This window comes from Dreissena polymorpha, chromosome 5, assembly GCF_020536995.1.
Source record: "Dreissena polymorpha isolate Duluth1 chromosome 5, UMN_Dpol_1.0, whole genome shotgun sequence".
NCBI classification, from domain to species: domain Eukaryota; kingdom Metazoa; phylum Mollusca; class Bivalvia; order Myida; family Dreissenidae; genus Dreissena; species Dreissena polymorpha.
The window spans coordinates 3,867,757-3,891,971 of NC_068359.1; the positions used below are offsets into that span (position 1 = coordinate 3,867,757).

General features: G+C 36.4%; 1 protein-coding gene across 1 annotated transcript; it reads right to left on the minus strand.

Annotated features, from left to right (window-relative positions):
• Positions 1-1,738: 1,738 nt before the first annotated feature.
• Positions 1,739-21,903, minus strand: LOC127832281 (ruvB-like 1). Its single transcript, XM_052357682.1, has 10 exons — positions 21,674-21,903; positions 13,994-14,080; positions 13,563-13,779; positions 12,788-12,945; positions 11,399-11,548; positions 10,157-10,220; positions 8,447-8,645; positions 7,868-7,970; positions 6,851-6,942; positions 1,739-2,682 (listed from the first exon to the last, which is right to left on the minus strand). The coding sequence occupies exons 1-10, from the start codon at positions 21,812-21,814 to the stop codon at positions 2,523-2,525; spliced, it is 1,371 nt and encodes a 456-aa protein (XP_052213642.1). The 5' UTR covers positions 21,815-21,903; the 3' UTR covers positions 1,739-2,522.
• Positions 21,904-24,215: the final 2,312 nt, after the last annotated feature.

Here is a 24,215-nt window from a genome sequence, read left to right on the forward strand (position 1 = left end):
AGATGCATATAATGGATATTTTAGAGCATGGTAAATGTTCAGTATTACTGTTTCCTGGCAAATATCATAACTACAGCGAAAATTTGCGAATCCATCTTTTTTTTCAATTTTGTAAATTTAGCAATGCGTGAAAAGGCCCCATTAAGAAAGTATCGAACACCTTCATATACTATTAACAAAGACCTGCTTATTTACTTCAATTGCATAACATAGCCTTGAATGTATTATCCGAAATTCTGTCAATCCGGCGTATGCTTATTATTGCAAAATGGTATATAGAGTCGGAACATGTAAAGAATAACTTCGAAGTTAACAGTTTGCAAATAACTAACTATCCTAATTGTTTCTCTAATTATCTCTATCTTCATAAATAATATATTCATGCACCTGTTTACCCTTCAAATAATGACAATAATTTTTGTTTTTAATTGACTTTTAAAATGTGTGTCACTAAAATGGGGCAAACACATTCTCTCCAAGGGAGACCATGTCACCATTGTAGATTATGAGCATTTACTAATATCCACGTGACACCACGTCTGCACATGAGTAGATAAGATTACCCCGATAAGATGCTACGAGTATTGCTTCACCTCGATAATCTGAATTATAGTTCAAAATCCTTTCAAGCAGAATAATGTAACACTGCCAATATGAACACTGCACTGCACTAAGGTATTAATAACTAGAAATGTGACGCAGGCACTGATGTCCCCATAATCTAAGTTATGACACAAACAAAGTTTCTATTTGATCATATACCGGTACTCATGTAGTTCATTCAGCTGTAAACAATTTCAGGACATTTCACAAGCAGTTTAACCCTTTGCATGCTGGGAAATTTGTCGCCTGCTAAAATGTCGTCTGCTGTATTTCTAAAATTAGCATTTTCTTCGATTTTTTTTCAAAGAATATTATCAGAATAGCAAACAGTTTGGATCCTGATGAGACGCCACGTTTTGTGGCGTCTCATCTGGATCCAAACTGTTTGCAAAGGCCTTCAAATTCCGGTTCCAGCGCTCAAAGGGTTAAGCCCTGTTTTCCAAAAGCAAAGGTTATATTAATGTATAAGTGTTGAAATGTGATTAGTTAAATCAAGCTCCTTTGCAAAGGCCTTCAAAATTCGGTTCCCGCACTGAAAGGGTTAAATGGAGCTGACAACACCCACATTTAGGACTATATATTCAATATAGTGGACAAGGAGGCAAGGTGTCAAAATTAGGCCAACACTCATTGCAGCTTAAATAACTTTCTTTACAATATAGTCTTCACACTTAGGTTAAACTGTGAAAGTTTAAGCAAGCTCCATCTACTAATTCAAGAATTGCCTTTAATTGGAAGAAGGGCCATAATTCCTTTCTTTACAATCATCTTCAAACACTGTATTATGTGAATTGGGAATAAGACATCAATTTGGAAATAAAATGTGTTTTATCAAAAGTGCATAATATGCAGTTTTATATGTAGATCATGAAATGAATAGTTTTGTTTGAGAAAATCACCAAAATGATGTCCATTCCCAGTTTGATGTCTTATTCCCAATTCACATAATACAGTGTTTTAACATCAAGGTCATTAACAGTGAAAGTTGAAGCGATATCCACCCCAATAGTTAAGAGAACACAAGTTTGGGATGTACATAGAGGTACGTAAATACAGGCGAACAAGAGCAAAGCTTAATGCCTCCCAATCCAAGGGGCATAAATACATACAGACAGGAAAAACACGAACAAGAAAATGCACGAAAACATATGTTTAATCAACTTAATATACATGAACATAGCCATATTGTGTATATCAATGATCAGATCTACATTACGATTGAAAACAAACTTTAACAAGTATTCTTTTATGGTAGATTTCAACACTGATAAGTATGAAATGAAATGGCCTTTTTAAATCTTCTTATTGACAACTTCAATTTTTCAAACACATAACCACCGTTGTTTTGCTTTATCTATACCATTTGACTTGTCATTCTTTGAATTCTTTTTTAATTAGAGCTATTTTATTTTAGAACAGTCTGAGAACTGAACAATGAAAACTGGAACGAAAAATGTGTGTACATGTACCATCAATCAGATTATGCGCACTAAGAAATTAATTAGTAATCTTTTAAGATTTGCGAAAAAAAGCAACCCACGAGGACATCATTAGATGGGCCAAGATAGCTTAACGGAATAAACTATGACCCTTTGATCCCGATAAAATTAATAGTATTCATTAACAACAACAAATTTCTGTTAGTTAATTGTAACTTCACAAAAAGTTGATACGCCACAAAAATTAGAAAATCAGTCTGCATACTTATTCTAAATTTTATCTGTTGCACCACCAAAAAGCAAATACCCTGGTACTGGTAGGCCAAAATTATTGATGTGTACCAGTATATACAGTTTCAAAGCTTGTATAAGCTAACCAATGTGATTTAAAGTTGGTCTGCATCGCCTTAATGATTCAACCATCAAGGGATCATTTTAAACATAAATGTCATACATATATGTCACTCAAATATTATTTGTTCACTTCATATATTTATCCTCTTGTTCAGCCAAAATCTTGGCTGAGGATTTAGCATCAAAGAACAGTTTGTTTGTTTCTTCAATTTCATCCTTTCCTATCGTATCTTTTCCATTGATCTTTGACAGCAGGTTTGATGGAGTCAACAGTTGAACTGCATACCTGAAAATTATTTATAGGAATGAAAAACCAACAACACACCAGGTTCACATTTTAAAAACCATGAAATTTTACAATTACAGTAAAATATTTTTTTTTACATAAGGATAGGAAATACACACAAGTGAACTAAAGTATCAGAAATCCTATATTCAATATTAATAAGAGGCGTCTCACATGTTACATAAGCTTAATTTATGACAAGAGAGGTAACAAGGTGTTTCAAAACTTTGACTTGGAGATCTAGTTGGAGACACAGTTATGCTGAAATAAGTGTAAATTAATATATATCCTATAACTAACAAGTATGTTATATTTTAACCACACAATGCATTCAATGCTATATATGGTAAAATATGTAAATTTAAATTCTTGAAAGCAAGGGGAACAAACAAATTAGATGAATGTATACTAGAGCTGTAACGATTCACCCATCATTCGATTTGATTCGATTTTGATACCAAATGGTCCGATTCAATTATTTTCGATTCGATTCAAATTTAACTATTTGCTGCTTATTTTGCAATCTTTTTCATGTTTGGTTTGTCTAGAGCATGAATTAATATGCTTGGTATTTATTGTTAACTTAATATGTTGTACATTTAAAGTGTTTAATTTTTTAAATAAAATTTAAAAACGCAACATGTAACAAATTTATTAAACAAAACTTTCTGTTGAGTTATTCTTTAATAACATAAAATACACAATGTATCACATGTGTTTAACAGAAAAAAATGTAAGTATATAAAACAACTTCCAGTTAACTTCTTAACATAATGCACACAGTTTAGGAAACAAACCATATGGGTTATTTACGTCAACAAAACATGTTTTGCAAGTTGCCGTTGCATAAGAACCTTCGTTAAACTCAAAATGTTCCCATACTTTTGATTTTAATTTTGACGGTACGTCTTTCAGCGTGGTTGAAGAAGCTATTTTACCGGCTGATGTAATGCTCAGCATGTTATTCATTCATTCATTGGATGCAATATTGGCTATTGACCAATCACAAGACGTATTACAAATGACAAGAACGTTTAGTCGACGGATTTGGAAAGTAAGGTTTAAAATGCGGATTAATCAGTATTGCAGTGAATCGAATTGAAATTTGCCGTATTGGTATCGAAATCGAATCGACGGCATTGAACCGGTTTTTCGATTCATCGAACTGAATTGTTACAGCTCAAATGTATACCCCCTCCCCAATAAATTTTGTTTACAGATGGGTGCAGATCCATTCATGCATGGTAGAATCTTAACAAAGCACAAAAACTCTTGTTTAAACAAGGGCTGTTTGTAAAACATGCATGCCCCCCATATGGGCTGTCCGTTGTACTGGCAGCCATTGTGTGAATACGACTTTTGTCACTGTGACCTTGACCTTTGACCTAGGGACCTGAAAATCAATAGGGGTCATCTGCAAGTCATGATCAATGTACCTATGAAGTGTCATGATCCAAGGCAAAAGCGTTCTTGAGTTATCATCCGAAAGATATTTTACTATTTCAGGTCACCGTGACCTTGACCTTTGACCTTGTGACCTCAAAATCAATAGGGGTCATCTGCGAGTCATGATCAATCTATCTATGAAGTTTCATGATCCTAGGCATATGCGTTCTTGAGTTATCATCCAAAAATCATTTTACTATTTCGGGTCACTGTGACCTTGACCTTTGACCTAGTGACCTGAACATCAATAGGGGTCATCTGCGAGTCATGATCAATCTACCTATAAAGTTTCATGATCCTAGGCATATGCGTTCTTGAATTATCATCCAAAAATCATTTTACTATTTCGGGTCAACGTGACCTTGACCTTTGACCTAGTGACCTCAAAATCAATAGGGGTCATCTGCGAGTCATGATCAATCTACCCATGAAGTTTCATGATCCTAGGAGTATGCGTTCTTGAGTATCATCTGGAAACCATTTTACTATTTTGGGTCACCGTGACCTTGACCTTTGACCTAGTGACCTCAAAATCAATAGGGGTCATCTGCGAGTCATGATCAATCTACCCATGAAGTTTCATGATCCTAGGCGTATGTGTTCTTGAGTTATCATCCGGAAACCATTTTACTATTTCGGGTCACCATGACCTTGACCTTTGACCTTGTGACCTCAAAATCAATAGGGGTCATCTGCAAGTCATGATCAATGTACCTATGAAGTTTCATGATCCTAGGCCCAAGCGTTCTTGAGTTATCGTCTGACAACCACCTGGTGGACGCTGCGACCGACCTACTGACAGATCGACATGAGCAAAGCAATATACCCCCTCTTCTTCGAAGGGGGTCATAAAAAGTGTATGGTTATGGTTGATGTGCATGAGACTGTTCCAAATTGATATCTATTCACCAATTAACTTTCAGGGTGAAATCTTGTATAGTGTCTGAGATATAGCACATAAAAGCAACATCTTAAAGAATAAATACAAGTTTAAGAAAGTGTAGGCTTACAGTTCTTGTGCATGGCACTTCTCATAAATATCTAAACACATAAGAACAATAATGGTGAAACCTTGCATCTTATCTGAGATATAGCCCTGAAAGCTACATCATAAAAAAACAACAAAGTGCAATAACTCTTATTTAATAAAGCACATGGTTAGGGTTCTTGTGCCATAGCTCTCCTGCTGTTTGAAATGCTTACTTTGGAATCATAAGTCGCAAAGGTCAAGGAAAAGTTGGTACTGTTATCCGCTTTTGCTTTACAAACATAGCAAGGATTGAAACCAGTCAACATGATTTCATTCAATTAAAGAGAGGACCATGAAGGCCTGAATCGCTCTACTGCTATAAACACTGTGCAAGTTTGGAAAAAATAAGATGGAAACTGTCAAATTCAACTTCTCAAATTCAAGGGGAGATTATTGTGTACTTATTTCTCCGATACTGCTCATATTTAATAGGCTTCAAGTCCTCATTGATATAAAGATACTGTGCAAATTTGGAAATAATTGGATGAAAACTGTGGAATTTATTGCGTAAACAAGCGGGATTTCAAAATTTTCTCATATTCAAGGGGAAGTCATTCTGGACTTATTGATTCGATATTGCTCTTTTTTTAAAAGGGTTTGAGTCCTCATTGATACAAAGACACTGTGCAAGTTTGCCAAGAATTGGATGAAAATTATGGACTTTATCACATTAAAAAACTGAATTTTCATTTTTTTCTCAAATTCAAGGGGAGATAATTCTGGACTTATAACTCCGATATTGCTCAATTTCAATAGGCTTCTACTCATCATTCAGATAAAGACACTGTGCAAGTTGGGAAATGATTGGATGAAAACTGTAGACTTTATTGCGTAAACAAGCCTTATTTAACAATTTCTCAAATTCAATGGGAGATAATTCTGGACTTTTTACTCTGATATAACCCATTTTCAATAGGGTTCGAGTCCTCATTAATATAAAGACACTGAACAAGTTTGAAAAGAATCGGATGAAAACTGTGGACTTTATCGCGTAAACAAGAAAAAGTCTTACGCATGCACGCACGGACGGACGACGGAAACCACGCCATGACATAAGTTCTTCAGGCCTTCGGCCTGTAGAGCTTAAAACTGTTGTGTTTTGTTTTCATCATGAAATTCTATGCATGATTTTACTGGTTCTGAGAGTTTATGTCCCCAGCACAGATAGCAATGTGGCTCTACTGGTTGGTAATGCAGCCTTCTATTTTATAGTTAAACAATCCATAGAAGTAAAATAAACTTATACAAGTCAATATTTTTAACAGATTCAAAGTTTCGTTTTTATTTCCAACCCAAAAGAAGCTTTACATTTCTATTTTCTGGGACAGAAGGGCCACCAGCTTTGGAAATAATAATGACCCAGACGAAAATATTATGGGAAATGTCCGTGATACATCCTCTTTCTCATGGGTTGGTCTATATTCATCATGTGACCCCTGGGGCGTGACCAGTTTTAAAAGCAGGGGTATAATATGAAACAAACAAAGAAAGGTACAATTTGACTAATATTAAAGCCCTGGCCCTGATGGAATTGAGATTTTGGAAGTTTTCATTGTTATTAAATTTAATTTTAGCACTGATGATCTAGACTAAATATGCATTGGACTGGAACTATTTAAACAAATTTGAAAGATGGTCACCTCCTAGCAAGTGTAAACATTTCAAACTCTGTAACACATATGGCTGCCTCACCTGAGGGTGGTTTGGGTTCCTATCTGGCCCAGCAGTGCCAGGGACTCGTCATCAATTTGAAGATTTTCGGTCTGGGCCCGAAGTCGCAATATCTGCATGCATAAACAGAGTGTAAAATATCAATTTGTTGATTGTTAATCCACAATGAGTGATTTTTGTTTCTTCTGATCTTAACTTACATATTAGTCCCAAAACCAACACTTTTTTATCAAAGATAATCAAAAAGATCTTGTGATCTTGTCGCTGTCTTTGAAAGATATTTGGAAAACAAAACTTATTGAAATAGGGGACAACAATCATATCCTGATGCAAAATGGTTCTTGCTACTAACATAAGCAACACTTTGATGCTCCTTTACACATATATTGATACAATAGTACATACATGTACCTTTATCATCAATTAAACTTCATGACTAAGTTTAAATGAGAAAAACATGTGCTATACAATGACATGCTTTGACAAGACATACACACATCCTCATTTTTGTTACACTTAGATTTGCCTACACAGTCTAGCAACCATACTTTAGTAAAGGCCTAGTCTGGTCTATCCATGGAATCAACCACTTGTTATTAACCCTTTCCGAATCAGAGCCAAAGTGGAAATGGCCAAGTGCAAAGCGCATCAAACCAGAACAGCCTGTGAGTAACTCGTAACTTGCATGCAGTCTGTTCAGGTTTTATTCTGTTTGCTGCTCATCAGTATCTAAGATTTGGAGATGAAGCCTTGAGATGAAGCCTTAACAACTTAAATCTAGTAAGAAAGGTCTAAAATTAAATTTAACTTTCTTAGGGTCTACAAATGCAGGAACATACTATCTGACTCTGAGTGGTAAAGGGTAAATCTACCATAAGATCTCTTTTACTTCATTCCTTTCCACTCACAAACAGTTGATTATTGATAAACACTGATGAAGATCAAATACTGAGTTGACAATCTGAACACAACACAGCTTTTGAGGGTAAACTATATAAGTAAACTGTGAACGTGATATTTAAGAATGAAATTGCAGACCTGAGTCATTTCCTCCTGTGAGTAGGGCAGTGTGCGTACAATCATCACCCTGTCCAAGAGATCGAGAGGCATGCCATGGGGGGACACAATGTCCTCTGTGCCTCTGAAAATCAAATATACAATACATGGCTAGTTGAGAGTGCAGTATTGAATCTAGCATAGAAATGTGAAACTGAAATTTCAGTTTCAGGCTCTACCCTAGTTGATATATCCATTCATGACATTGGGGGGGGGGGGGGGGGGGGGGGGTCTATGTCCTTGATGCCTCTGAACATCATATATTATATAAAATAATCTTGTAAAAAAGAACTTTACATTTAGGTCTTGGTTACTACATTCAACTGAATAGTAGATACTCAGCATAGTATTTTAATGTAAAAGACATTTGCAATATATAACTGCTCCATTTCGAATTCTTAATATATTAATAGGTTCAATCACATCAAATCCAAATAAGTAACTTTGGAATATATGATTGGAAATTCTATGCTATATATTAAATGTCCTTGTACAGATAATGTATTAATACTTTCTATTTTCATTTTCCACATGTGAACCAACATCCTCCATGCTACCTACTTGATTGTGCACTTCCCTCTGTTTGTAGCGAAAATTACAATGGGGGCTATTGCAGACTCTAGGGCCCTGTGGAGGTACGTGAAGCACTCGATGTCTAACATGTGCACCTCGTCTATGAACAACACTCCAGGCACAAGCTCTGCAATACCCTGGTCGATATACTTGTTCACTACCTTGTTGATCTCCTTACGCAATTTGTCTGTATGGTAAAAAAATAATTATTTGGAAATCATTACTGGATGCCTAACAATATTTATTAAACCCATATTTTATTTCTAGATCTTGAACTTATTCCAGTGACTAAAAATAAATGTTATTTTAGCAAGGTTTTTCAGTTGTAAACATGTTTATCCTAAAGACTCAAAATAGAAACAAGGGCTGTTTGTAAAACATGCATGCCCCCCATATGGGCTGTCAGTTCAATGTACCTATGAAGTTTCATGATCCTAGGCGTAAGCTTTCTTGTGTTATCATCCGGAAACCATTTTACTGCGTCAAGTCACCGTGACCTTTGACCTAGTGACCTGAAAGTCAAGAAGGGTCATCTGCGAGTCATGATCAATGTACCGATGAAGTTTCATGATCCTAGGCATAAGCGTTCTTGAGTTATCATCCGGAAACCGTTTTACTATTTCAAGTCACTGTGACCTTGACCTTTGACCTAAAAATCAATAGGGGTCATCTGCGAGTCATGATCAATGTACCTATGAAGTTTCATGATCCTAGGCCTAAGCGTTCTTGAGTTATCATCCGGAAACCATCTGGTGGACGGACAGACATATGGACCGACATGAGCAAAACAATATACCCCCTCTTCTTGGAAGGGGGGCATAAAAAATATCCTTTAGACTCAACAACAAAAACAACAAAGGTTTATTGTGATATACAGCCTTACAGGCCACCGGCCCCTGACACAAGTTATGGAACATAATTTCATATATACAAAAACATGTGTGCACATAACATCATCAAGCATGAATCGGTTAAGAATAGCATTTTGGACAAGGTAGTAAAAGATAAGTAGCTACCCTACAACGTAAGTAACTCCTTCCGTCTAACTAAAGCAAGGTAAATATACGATGCTTGGTCCTTAATATAAGTTTCATTTTGCCTTGACATTAATATATGGAATTTCATTTCATTGGGATTTATACGAAATTTACTCTGAATTAATCGTGCCCTTAAATCCTTAAACATTGGACAGATAAGAACAAAATGATATTCTGTTTCAACTTGTTTTAAATAACAAACTTAAAAAATTGTTTAGTGTTTTGGAATATTAGAATACCAGCCCCTTTCCAGTTCAAATTCATGGTAACCTGATATAAATTTCTAATAACAATGCCTGTATTTTAGTATGCATAGAATGTCAAGGTACCTTTAATGACTGTATGATGACTTTTTATGTTCATACACACTCAGTTTTGGTGATTTGTTAATAGTTTCTCTCCATGATTGGATGTATTGGTCTCTACGAATCATCGTAAATTCGTTAAAAAAAGTGCTTAAATGTGGAACATGACAGTTGTTCCAAAGGTATCCTAACCCGTTTTCATGGAATAAATGTTTCATTTCCATTGCCCAATTTACAGTTAGATGGTCATTAGTACTCCTTAGACTCCTTTGTAAATAAGAGAATAGAACACAGTTTTTTTCCGTTAACTTGCACAATTCTTTTCTGTAAATCGATGTCCTGATAATATGCATTACCAGTAATCTCAGTCTTCTTGGGTTTCATCAACTGGCCCATCATTGACATAATGTCTTGACCTCCCTATAACAAACCATTCACTCAGTATGTTAATGACACATGTTTTGTGCAGCTAGTGTTTGAAAACGAAAGTAGACTGTACAAAAAGCAAAAGTGGCAAAGTTTGAATATAAAATATAGTAAACAAACAATTTTTTAATTTAAATTGTCACATCCATATCTAAAGGAAAATTCTGTGTAAAATAAAACAATTTTTCAACAACAGCAAATGCATTTATGCAAGCACATCCCATGCTTAAGTATTACAATTTGACATATAATATAGCAAAAATTATTCTGTTTAGTACAATTCTAGCTTTTCAATATAGAGAGATAGAAACCCCTACGATACATCCACTAGTTAAAGACTGCCATATAATGCTTTTATCTTAATCTGCTGTTTTTGTTTCAATTTTCATTGTGTTTTTTGTTGTTGTTCTATTAACACAGGCTTGGCGAAATTGGAAAAAATATGCCGTTCATCCGGACAGGCATTTCAGAAAATGTGCCGAAAAACGCACACATAAAAACGACATATTGGATGATGATCATCCAACGAAATATGCAACAAGGCATCTTATTGGTCAAACTTTACTTAACTGACCAATTATATCCATTTAGGCATTAAAACAACGTAAGCTAAAGTAACAAAAAGTATCGAAAATAAAATTGCGGTTAACAGAAACTAACTTGTACAATGTAAAATGATAACATTTTTGGAGACCAATGGCGAGTGCATGTTATAAAGATATCACTAGAACATTTTTTATATTTTATAAACAACCTTTTTAAAACCATGCTTCATAAAGAAATGCATATTTTAATGTCTTTATCTACTGAAAAATATGCCAAAGCTATCAAGATCTTTTTTGTTAGAACGCAGTTGCCAATTTTGCGACTGTGTTTGAAGTAGGTGTTGTGTAACCAGTCGGATTTGGTAATTGTACTTAACAAACTTATTGCAAACATCAAAACAATGAGAGATTTCATTTTCATGATGTAGAAAGGGGTTTGCTCTTCGAATTTTCAACTTAAAAAAAATATTTTTAAATATATTGTTTGCATTTATTTCATATTTTGCCGGTCGCCAGGACCAACATTCTTGTTAAACCTGTCGGACCAAATGGAAATCTGCCGGTCAGGACCGGCGGATCGGCAATTTCGCCAAGCCTGTTAACACCCTTTTTTCAGTGAACACCAACCTGTGGTCTGGCATTAGCAACATCAAGGTCATGCAAGGTGACATCCTGTATGATCTCCTTCTTTTTGTGTACATCCCCTTTAGGAAGGGGCACATACTCCTCAGCCTCCAGGTCAAACTCTGTGGCAAAACTGTCTGATCTACCTTGTCTCTGTAAGTTAAAGGTCAGTGGTAGGGCTCACATTTTTCTATGATATGTCAAGACAGCTACAATTGTTCATGACAATACAATAACTGTAGCTGAAATTGATGAGTGCCTCTAATACAAATAAAGCAACCACAATAAATAGAGAATATTATGTGAGTTTTGGATAAAGATCAAGTTTATCATGTGAGGCTCAGAATCGATGTAGCGCGAGGCTTGCCATGCGCTAACATGGTTCAAGCCGAGCATGATAAACTTGAGCTTTATCCAAAACTCACATAATATTCTATTTATCCTTTTATTTTGTGGTCGTTTATCGTTCAAAAAGAGTAAAAATACTTTAAAATAAAAAAAACAGCGCTGGTTTTCCAAGTTAACTCCGAAGTGTTTGTTTACTTCAACGTCATCATTTGCTATGACGTCACATTGAAACATATTGTGTTCTTAAGATAGAGATCGGAAAAATATGGTCTAAAAATAGCAATAGTATAAAGCTCATGTTTATACGATCGTTGTTATACTATCGATTTCCATCTGGTAATAAGATAAAAGTAATAATACGTAGATCTAGTTCCATTCAGTTTTCTTAAGTTCATCAATGCCACTATTTTGATACCTCTTAAACACAAAATTCATGCCCTGTCATATCAGAGATGTTACAAGTTTAAGATACCAAGGAATTGTGTGGCTTCAAAAAATACATGTTTTAAATACCGTAACATATGTTCCTAACAGGATAGGTATGTGTAAGATAGCAAGAAAATTTTAATAAAATGTTAAAGAAACACCGATGCCCATCAGTTGCAGTCATATCAGCATTGATTGAATTGCTTATCTTTCTAAGTGTTTGTCCAAAATGAGGTCAAAGTCAAGGCCTACTTCAAGTCAGGAAATGCAGGTGGCTTGAGGGTTTTCAAAGATAAAATCCAAACAAGTGTCATGGATTTGATTGATGCATTATTTGATATTGATGTAAGATAAAGCGCGTCATTTTGGGCTTTAAGAATCTGTTTAGTCAAAAGTAGGTCAAGGTCAAAATGAGGTCAGGTGATGAAGGTGTGTTGATAGTGTGCAAACACATCCATGTAAGTAGAAAAGCTTTGTAGGAAGCATCATTTTGGATTAATCTAATATAGAAGGACAAACAAGTGAACAGCATAAATATTCATATCATCCAAAAATGTATCATAACATATGCTTGTGTGGAAAGATAGGCTCAAAATGAACAACATGAATTGAATTTACCTTCACTGCCCCACTGTTTGCCTCAATGTATATGACATCCCCAGTTTCCACTTTCTCTTTCTGAAGACTCTCGTAGATGGATGGGTCCAGCTTCAACTGCTTTGTTCCCTTAGCAGTTTTCAGGCCGATTATTACATGGCTTACAGTTTTCCCATAGCCTGAAAGCAGATGAAAATTATAATCTGTTAAATTAGAAGAACCACTGTTTTCCGTTGAAATCAATTGTACAACAAAAAAGTAATCTTATTTGTTTATACTAAGACCATTATGTTTTACAATGAAAATAAACAAGTTTTAAGTATATTCCATATCAAAAGCAAAGCTCTATTACTGACTGCACACAAACAAGACAAAGATCCAGAATGAAAAAACCTTTAGTTGTGCTCTGTTACCCCATCATGCCTGTCAAAGAACGTGTAAACTCTTAATCAAATAGAAAATAATGTATCAAATATTCAATTGCACATGATAATGCTATGTTAAGCAATCTGAATCGCAACATATCAGGCGTGGGCAGAATCAATTGCCAGTCATGTTTGTCTTGCCTCTGTTTTGTCTAAGCAAAAGAACTGACAAGAGATTAAATAGAATTATGTTTATAATTACTTGATGGACAAATTGCAAATACCCATTTCTAAAATGTACACCTAAGACTATTGAACATTTTGCCAACCCTGGTGTTAATATGAGCATGTTAGAATGTCATTTCTTACGAATTTAGTAATTTCTTCAAGATTATCACCAAACTGGTCCGGCATTCACTTATGTGACCTACCTCCCATGGGGTTTTCTGTTTCCACTGGGGTGAGTTCTGTTACCTCCCCTTCATAAACTTCCTTAGTCTCCTTGATGCGGAGACCAATTGCTCTTCGAAAATTCTCCATGAGCACCTCTGTCTTCTTTATTTCTGACGAGTATACTTCACTGCCCACCATCGGACAGAAGGGAACTTTGTTGCCAAGTTCTTGAGCTATTGCTAAAGCTAGTGCTGTCTGCAAATTGTTAATTATTTATAATTGCAATTATTAAAATATGTTTATACACCATGAAATTATTAAAATAATCATTTAACATGGCATTTGTTTTTGATTCATGACAAATATACTTGTTATTTTCAATGTTCTTCTTTACATTCTCAAATCTAAATATCTACCTTAGACAACCTTTTTTCCAATAATTTACAAAATTCTAGAAAGCTCCAGTTACCTTCCCTGTGCCAGGAGGTCCAGCAAGCAGCACAGCACGGCCAGCCATCTTCTTGGACCGAATCATCTCCACAACAATACCTGCCGCCTGAAGTAGGAGCAACTTTTGTATCAAATGTATTTGAACAACATAGTGCATGTGTTGTTATTTTTAAAGGGTTTTTTAACAGAGAAATTTACCAAAAGTATGTTAAAGTTACATGCCAATTTAAAGCACATAATTTATACACTTAATGTTTAATCTTAACAAGGGCTGTTTGTAAAACATGCATGCCCCCCATATGGGCTGTCAGTTGTAGTGGCAGCCATTGTGTGAATACATTTTTTGTCACTGTGACCTTGACCTTTGACCTAGTGACCTGAAAATAAATAGGGGTCATCTGCCAGTCATGATCAATGTACCTATGAAGTTTCATGATCCTAAGCGTAAGCATTCTTGACTTATCATCCGGAAACCATTTTACTCTTTCGAGTCACAGTGACCTTGACCTTTGACCTAGTGACCTGAAAATCAATAGAGGTCATCTGCCAGTCATGATTAATGTTCCTATGAAGTTTCATGATCCTAGGCATAAGCGTTCTTGAGTTATCATCCGGAAACCATTTTTCTGTTTCAAGTCACTGTGACCTTGACCTTTGACCTAGTGACCTGAAAATCAATAGGGTTCATCTGCGAGTCATGATCAATGTACCTATTAAGTTTCATGATCCTAGGCGTAAGCGTTCTTGAGTTATCATCCGGAAACCATTTTACTATTTCATGTCACTGTGACCTCGACCTTTGACCTAGTGACCTCAAATTCAATAGGGGTCATCTGCCAGTCATGATCAATGTACCTATGAAGTTTCATGATCCTAGGCTTAAGCGTTCTTGAGTTATCATCAGAAAACCATCTGGTGGACGGACGGACCGACCGACCTACCGACATGTGCAAAACAATATACCCCCTCTCCTTTGAAGGGGGGCATAAAAAATTGAATTATTTGTATTTGTTTTGTAAACAAAATATCAAATCATATGCAAAACAAGTGTAATAGTTAATAAGGTTTTATTTAAACAGATAATGTCTTGTAAAGCATAAAGGTCAGGAAAATATGTAACAACATTGAACTAACACTTTTAACTTGCATTTTGGTAATTTTACCAACTACTGAACTAGTTAAGTAGTTCCAATGGATGATTTAACAGTTTTATGTCCATCGTTCATATATGTATAAGTTATTATTTGGAGAAACCGATTGTTTATGTTCTGAGTAAATCCTCATTAAGTACTTAAGTACATTTTTAGATCTGTTTGTGTATAACACATTTTCTCTCTCTACTAAGCCGGGTTGGAACTAATGCGGACAGACAAAACTGCCAGTTGGTGAAAACGTTGCTTTTTCAATGATGTGTAAATCATTTTTCAGCTGATGCCTTTGTTGACTGATAACAGTTAAAGGGAGAAGAGTTAACTTAACAAGAGCAACGCATAACGGGTGCCACGCTTGGCTGCGAAAGCTTGTCAGATTTTTTTTTTTTTTTGGGGGGGGGGGGGGGGGGGGGGGGGGGGGGGGTCACAGTGACCTTGACCGTTGACCTAGTGACAAAAATGGGTGTGGCTTGTATAACTCATCAAGGTACATCTACATATGAAGTTTCAAAGTTGTAGGTGGAAGCACTTTGATTTTAGAGGCAATGTTAAGTTTTTTTTAAAGTTTTATTTTAGAGGTCAAAGTGACCTTGACCTTTGACCTAGTGACCCAAAAATGGGTGTGGCATGTAGAACTCGTCAAGGTGCAACTACATATGAAGTTTCAAAGTTGTAGGTGAAAGCACTTTGATTTTAGAGCCTATGTTAAAGTTTGATATTAGAGGTCACAGTGACCTTGACCGTTGACCTAGTGACCCAAAAAATGGTGTGGCGTGTAGAACTCATCAAGTCGCATCTAGATATGAAGTTTCAAAGTTGTACATGGAAGCACTTTGATTTTAGAGGCAGTGATAAGGTTTTAGCACGACGCCTACGGCGGACGTCAGACGAGCTGCCTATGACAATAGCTCGGGGTTTCTCCGAAAACAGCCTCGCTAAAAATCAGATAACATGCCAGCAGTGGACATGGTGAAATGGCTCAGTATTATTATTGGAAATCTTTGTTGATATTGATTTTGATTTGATCTGATAAGAGTGTGATACAAGATAAAGATAGCACCCCCTTCGCCCTCTAGGATGACACCGGGTCCAATATTTATTATGAGAGAATCAGGCCTAAAACTTTAAAAGATATATTGTATTCAACGTTATACACAAAAGGGCCATGGGTACTAAGGCGCTGACCTGAGACCCTTAGGAACTAAACTATTCTGAAAAGATCAAAATAATAAAAGTACTTTGTGAAACAAAAATAGTTTATTTCTAGGCCCATTTTTATTTTGTAACTCGGCCGAGATATTGTTTGAGCAAAAGTGTTTTTTTGTTCAAAATCGGGGCCAGTAACCAGCCCCATTCGCAATAGAAACAAGAGCTGTTACCATAGGATGACATATGACCCCTATAAACCCTTTGATAGAAGTTACAGGGCCCTCACACTACTTTGGGGGAAGGGGTCCGCAGCCCTTAGGAGGGGGAATTTTCGCGGGGTTTCCCTTTTTGGGGGATTTTTTTTTACTTACTCTCTTATTATTTCATTTGTACATGTTTGCACTATATTCATTGCATTTTTCATAATTTAGTATGTTTAAAAAGATTAAATTGAAATAGAATTGAGATATAATAATCATGAGACACATCTTTCTATAAAAAAAAAAAAAAAAAAAAAATTTTTTTTTTTTTTTTTAGGGGAATTTTTCCCCCCAAAAGGGGAAAAAGGTATACTTTTCAGGTGGGGGACTGCCGCCGAAATTCAGCGGCAGATTTGATAGATTGAGGGCCCTGAGTTATGAGCATGTTTCGAAAACCTAAACGCAGATTTTGAAACCTAAACGCTGACCCTAAGTTCAAGGTCACAGGGGTCAATATTTTTGTGCGTATGGAAAGGCCTTGTCCATATACACATGCATGCCAAATATGAAGATTATATCTCAAGGGACATAGAAGTTATGAGCATTTTACGAACCCTAAATGCAGATTTCGAAACCTAAATGTGGACCCTAAGTTCAAGGTCAAGGTCACAGGGGTCAAAATTTGTGTGCGTATGGAAAGGCCTTGTCCATATACACATGCATACCAAATATGAAGGTTATCTCAAGGCACATAGAAGTTATGAGTATTTTTCGAAACCTAAATGCGGACCCTAAGTTCAAGGTCACAGGGGTCAAACTTTGTGTGCGTATGGAAAGGCCTTGTCCATATACACATGCATACCAAATATGAAGGTTATATCTCAAGCGACATGGAAGTTATTAGCATTTTTCGAAACCTAAATGCAGATTTCAAAACCTAAATGCGGACCCGAAGTTCAAGATCAAGGTCACAGGGGTCAAAATTTGAGTGCGTATGGAAAGCCCTTGTCCATATACACATGCATACCAAAAATGAAGGTTATATCTCAAGGGACATAGAAGGTATGAGCATTCTTCGAAACCTAAATGCATATTTCGAAACCTAAATGAGGACCCTATGTTCAAGGTCAAGTGGTCAAAATTTTTGGGCGTATGGAAAGGCCTTGTCCATATACACATGCATACCAAATATGAAGTATATATCTCAAGGGACATAGAAGTTATGAGCATTTTTCGAAACCTAAATGCAAAGTGTGATGGAAAGACAGACAGACGGATGGACGGTCCGATCACTATATGCCCTCCTTCAGGGGCATAAAAAAAATCTCTGTAAAGAAAGGTTAAAGTAAAGATTGTTTTAGGTGTCCATGCAGGACAGTCCAGCTTTTATGTTGAAAGTCGAGATAATCATTATGGAATGTCCTGATCTGGAGCTGACAATTTCTGGCATATATCCTCCAATTACCTTGAGTCGAGCGGTTAAGGAGAAGAGGAAATGAATTTCTGAATTAATTCAAACAATGCCGCAATAAACAATGTAGTTATACCTTTAAAGATTTATTTCATTCCCATTTAATCCATGTCAAAATTGTTTATTTACAGCGTGTTTAACCATGCAAAGCCGATAGTTCCATACACACCTGCATATTACATATGCTACGCTCGTTGGTAACCTTGAGTCGAGACGTCACATCCAAAAGCGAGTGTACTAGATTGCAATAGGCATGAGGTCACGAAACTTCGAAAATTTGATTCACTGAACAAATTTATAAAAACTAAAAGGTTAATTTAACTTTTTTATAACTTATATTAACAATTTAATAAGTGTCTGTTATATCGGTAGATCTTCTTTTGAGAAACATTGACATGAAAAAGTGCTCAAGAATTGAAAAAAAAACGTTCGCAATTTGTTTAACCCTTTCCTTGACAGCCATTTAGCCAATATAAGCCTCTCCAGTTACCACAAGACCTAGCTGCCTGCTGACCAGTGGCTGATAGCCATCTTATCAATATCAGTACCTCATCTTTACAGGCATTATTGGAAAAACGCTGTTTTATGACCCTCATTGCTTTTGAACCTGATATTCTCATAAAAATTGAAATATTATTGAAAAATACTCCATATGAAAGTTTTAGCTAATAAAATTTCCTTTCCTGTGGTGTAAACTGTATGTTTCTACCTTAATTTATTTGTCAGTTATAGTCATGCAAAGTTGACCGTTGTGTGTTTTACTGCGTTTCAATGCAAATCTACCTCTTTGGAAACGCAACCCTCATTGCCTTTAAACCCGATTCTCTCATAAAAGTTAAAATATTATTGAAAAACACTCAATATGAAAGTTTTAGCTAATACGATTTCCTTTCCTGTGGTGTAAACTTATGTTTCTACATTATTTTATTCATCAGTTATAGTCATGTAAAGTTAACCGTTGTGTGTTTTACTGGGTTTAAATGCAAATCTCTTTCCAGCTCATATAGAAACTTTGCGAAGTTGGTGTGTTGAATCAAATACAAATAATTATATTTTGGAATATTATTTTTTTTTCTTACTTTCCAAACTACAATTCTTCTTTCTTGAAGATTTTTTTATATTATATAAATTCATTCTGCAAGCCTCAAAATTCATGTAAATTCTTATAAATAACTATAGAAAAACACAAGAGTTTCTCAAACAACTTCATTCATTTTCAAAATCAATTGTATTATTTCTTATAAAATTCTTACAATACTTGGTATTTCTATTACATTAATTCACCAAATGATTTATAAACATTTATAGATACTGGTAACAATTTAATTGGATGTTGCATAATGTGCCATGAATATTCATATAATCAATTTGCATTTTGCATTTTATTACCGATCGAAATCCGGCAATGTCGGCATCTTTAATAAGTCTTCAGTTCGTGTATTTATTTGCAAAATTCCAATTTTAGGCGGCTACTTTATTATCAAATACTCCAGTTTATAATCTGATCGCCGACATATAACTTTATAACCCAAAAGACGCTGACAAACCCGTGTATTCGTGAACCAAATTACATAACGCCGAGGTAACATGGCACGTGCGCCAATGTCATCTGAAGACTACTGCTGCGTCCAGTAAACATGTTTACTCAAAGTGTCTAGAACTCGTGTTTCTTATCCCTAAATGTTAGATTAGCACGTGCGCTACTAATTATTATGTTGGTCAGTTCAAAGGCATATTGAAGACCGCCGACTGCGTCTTTGTTTTATTGCCCAATCAAGCACCGATTATCCAATATCCTGTGTATTACAAAACACAAACTTTAGATAAGCACGTGTTGTTTGTAAAAACATTTGAGTGTACATGCCATGTAACATATTGATGTAATTCTCATATATGATCTCGGAAACAAACATTTACGATATAATGGAATCAAACAACAATACGAATGAAATCGATTTACACCCATATCATATTATATCCCTATGGAACGTGTTTATTTTTGCGGCATTTTTAACGAGTTATTGATACGTTTTCGGAAAATGTCCAAATTAAATACGGTTTGAGAATAGCAGTTATTTTAGGACATTACGAAATGCCCTTAGCGCGCACATCCCGGAACGTGATTTACGCACGTGAAATGGTAAACCCTCGTCTTGATTGGTTGCCAATTGCATCATAACTTTAAATAGCAACATTACCGGATGTTTACTCGACAGTTTAGAAAAATAATGAACGTAGGTGTATATGCATTTCTGTTACACTTAAAAAGTCATTTTAAGCATTTAAATAGCATATTAAATCGTGCCTCGCAAAAACGCATATATATATCAGGTAATAGATAGGGTAGTAGAAATGCGTAGATAACAGGGAATCGATACAGGCGTAGATACGCGTATTTGACAGGGAATCGATAGGGTCGTAGAAACGCTTACCTGTCAAGGAAAGGGTTAAATAAAATTTCGGCAGGTATGTTATTATTAAATGATTTGATAAAATTATCATCCAATCGGAACAGCGTTTACCCACTGAACATGTGTTTATTGTCATGTCACCTATTTTCGCGATGTGCGCGCACAGATTGCTCCATTGATGCAACATTTTCTGAGAATCGTGAAGTAGTAAAAGAATTTTCTTTAAAAAATCAAATACATGAAAGTGCTGTGTTAACACTAGCTCAGTGGTCTGCAATTTTTGTGCAAGTTTAATGAAGAGTACCGAAAAAAATGCACAGAATAGGCATACATTTGGATTATTTTAGTTGAAGTAAGATTTTCTAAATGCAATAAAACTGTTTTTTTTTTGTTAATTTAAGTAGTGTCTGTAATTATTTTCAACCGTAGTAATATTAGTTAAACAAAATACTCGCAGCGCATGCGTGTGACGTAATCACCTGAGTGGCGTTCTTAATGTAAACAAAGTGATTGAAATTTGGTCATGCTGGAAATAAGGGAATCGTACGATATTTGATTATCTGACACAAAGGCAGTAGATTTATACATAACATTCTGCCACATTTGTGTTACACAGTGCTCCAGCTAGGCCTAAATTGAAGGGCGCCCCGCCCTGCCCTGCGGAACCTCCACCCTGCCCCTCCTAGGGCCCTGCCCCTGCCCTTAATTTTTTTTTTTACATGTGATGATTAATAAATCTCTTAATACAATACATTGTTATTAATTTATTCCTCATTGATTGTAGACAAAATATTTGAATTGTTTAATACTAAGGGGAATAATATATTCTTAGTTATTAATTTCTAACAATTATTAATAACTTAAATTAACATGCAAGACTAAAGAAGCATTTAAGAAACGCCCACGTGCTCAAAAGTGCCCTTTAGACAAAATACTGCGAGTCTAAAGTGCCCTTTTGACAAAAAAGCCCGCCCTGCCCTTTTCAAATCCTAGCTGGAGCACTGTGTTACATAAACATAAAAGCAATAGAATCAGGATATAATTTTGTTTTGTTGTTGCATTTATAGCAGATCTTGAGTGTATTTATAAAAATGATTGAATGTTTTTTTTGTTCAGTGTGTTCATTTCAGTTTTGTTTTCTGTAAGGAAAATAACTCGTGCTGTGGGCAAAAATGACAACATTCTTGCTCGTGTAAAAAAGAAAAATGAGAGGCTTTCTGTTTAATGGATCAGTGTTTTCACTCATGTAGCTGTGCTAGGAACTACTATACAACAGGAAAAGCGTCTGTGGTTACTTTGGAATAGTCTAGAACAAACCTCTCTAGCCAATTCTTGGCCAACCAAACCTGCCGCATTTTGGATCGCGATACCACTTTCATCTAAACCCAGTCCTTTAATATGAGTGTGGGTGGCTATCCTTTGAGTTTTTGTAGTACTCTTTACTTCTTCGATCTTCATTTTGGTGTTTTATACTAGAATTGTTAAATCGGGTCGAAACGTGCGGCCGTTTCACGCTTGCCGTAAAACGATCTTTATTTGTTTTACGACCAAAAAGCCAAGTCAAAACGGTTTATTCGGAATCTAAAAATAAGTTGACGTAACCAAGTTCAACGGGGGCATATTATTTGTACCATCATTGAACTGTTAATTCTACATAACGGTCTGTTACAATGTAAAATCATGTTGTTTCTGAGAGCATGTAAAGAATGAGCAATCTTCATTGTCCGTCGCTGCCGTCAAGCTAGACAATTACGCGACGGGTGGTGAGTAGATAGTAAAGTGATAAGAGTTTGATAGTTAAAAGTCAGAAGGACAGAAAAGACGCGTCCGCAGCTACGTTACATCCCTTTCACTCATGTCTCTCCGGCCACAATGACCGCCAAGAGGATTGAACCTCAACCGGAACAGCCATGAAGGGTCATTGGGAGTTACTTTGTAGTTGGCGCTTACTGTAGTAGGATATTGATGTAGAGATAGGCAAGAACATGATGTTGATATAGAAACATGCAAGAACATGATGGAATGGTTTGAGCCCGGGGAAAGGTATTTTGTTGCTGAGATGTCTATAAGGTCATTGTAGATCTTGTAGATCATTGTCAGCTGGGCATTGGTCCCACGTGACTCCAGGATTTCCCACTGCATTGGTTCCAGCATGGTTGTGACGCTGCTGGTGTTATGGTAGCGGTTGGTCACACACCTGGCTGCCCTATTCTGGACCATCTCCAGGTCACAATTTGGTCCTTCTGGTATATACAATATTCCAGATGTGGGCGAACAAGAGAAAAGTAGGCAGCACTTTTTACATCCTCGTTTCATATCCTTAGATTCATGCGGAGGAATCCAAGTGTACTGTTTCATTTCCTTGTTATATTCTAAATGTGAGGCTTCCAAAACATGTCTTTCGTCAGTTCCGCCCCGAGGTACTATGATTTTTCTTCAATTGCGAGTGTATGTTGTGCAGTATTGGTGATCGTCTTCTACACACTCGCAGGATGCTGCACTTCTCAGGGGGAAAAGCCACTCCCCAGTGCCTCTCCCTTTGCCCAAACCGATGGAGGTCTTCCTTGAGATGTTCACAGTCGCTATCAGAGTCTATTTGTCTGTAGAACACACAATCATCTGCAAAAAGTCGTGTTTTGGCTGAAACTCTAAGAGTGCGATCATTTAAGAGGATCGGTCCAAGCACACTACCCTGCGGCACTCCACTAACTTCTGTGGCAGGATCATCTTCCACAACTCTCTGCGTTCTGTCGGTCAGGAAGGCTCGGATCCATTCCAACGTCTGGTCGCGTATACCATAGTGGTGGAGTTAAGTCAACAGATGCTGATAGCATGTCTTCAGCACTTCCATGGTATGTGCTCTCGATTTAAGGCATGGTTGATGCTGCTTCCTCGTCTGATGTAGGGTTAGTTTCGCTCTCTCTTTGTCCAATGTGAACACTGACTGATATGGTTGGTTCAGTATGTTCGCCTTGTCTTGTGGGTCACTGTAGAGCCTGCCATTTTCTTAGGGACGTAGGCTGGAATCCACAAATATGGCTTCACGGTCCCCTACTCCATGAATGGTCTCACATTTGTTAATGAGGGTACTGTTATTATCAACGAAAAGGTCAAGCAGACTACTAGAGTGCTGGGTAGTACGCGTAGGTGACTGAACTACTTGGTCCAGGGATGCGTCCTAAATGATTGATAGGAGCTGTCTATACTGTGTGGTATAGGGCATTTATTCTCTCAGTCTATGTCGGGTAGGTTATAGTCCCCTCCTAGCCATAGGGCGTTTCTCAGGATTTTAGTGAGACAGGCATTTATCTGTTCCAGTTAATCTGGGTCGGTGGAGAAAGGCGGTTTGTAGCACGAACCAGTATAGAGGTCTTGTGCCCCTTGTATTTGGACGTTGGTCCAGACCGCCTCTATGTTATCTCACTTCAGCTCTTCTGGTTCGTCACTCTTGTATCTTGCTGACACCAGAATGAATACTCCTCCATGGGTATTGCTGTGCTGCTCCGATCTTTCCGGTAGGCATTTAAGTTGGTTGGGAACATCTCTACTGATCTGACTGAGTAATCTTGCCATGATTCAGTGCCGATGACTATCCGGTATGTCAGCCTGCGTAGCCTCTATACTGTTCTGCAAATACATTCAAATACATTATTAGTTCAAATAATAAAAATGAATTCTATTGTGTATTTATAATTTGTAAAATACACGTTCTTTAGTATAGCCATTTACGATAGTTCCGATATACCATTTTATTATATGCTTTCCGGTGGTGTATAGAGAAATATCAGTGAAATAAAACTGGTATTTCACTGTTTTAAACAGTTAAAAATAATAGTGAAAAATAACGGTATTTTTCATT

What these genes read in the sequence shown, in the direction of transcription:
- LOC127832281 (XM_052357682.1), bottom strand. Translation starts at nt 21,814, where the DNA reads ATGAAGATCGAAGAAGTAAAGAGTACTACAAAAACTCAAAGGATAGCC. An exon ending in CAAGAAGACTGAGATTACTG is followed by an intron (nt 8,646 to 10,156) that starts GTAATGCATATT and finishes TTTACCATACAG; the next exon opens with ACAAATTGCGTAAGGAGATC. An exon ending in AGAGGGAAGTGCACAATCAA is followed by an intron (nt 7,971 to 8,446) that starts GTAGGTAGCATG and finishes TTTGATTTTCAG; the next exon opens with AGGCACAGAGGACATTGTGT.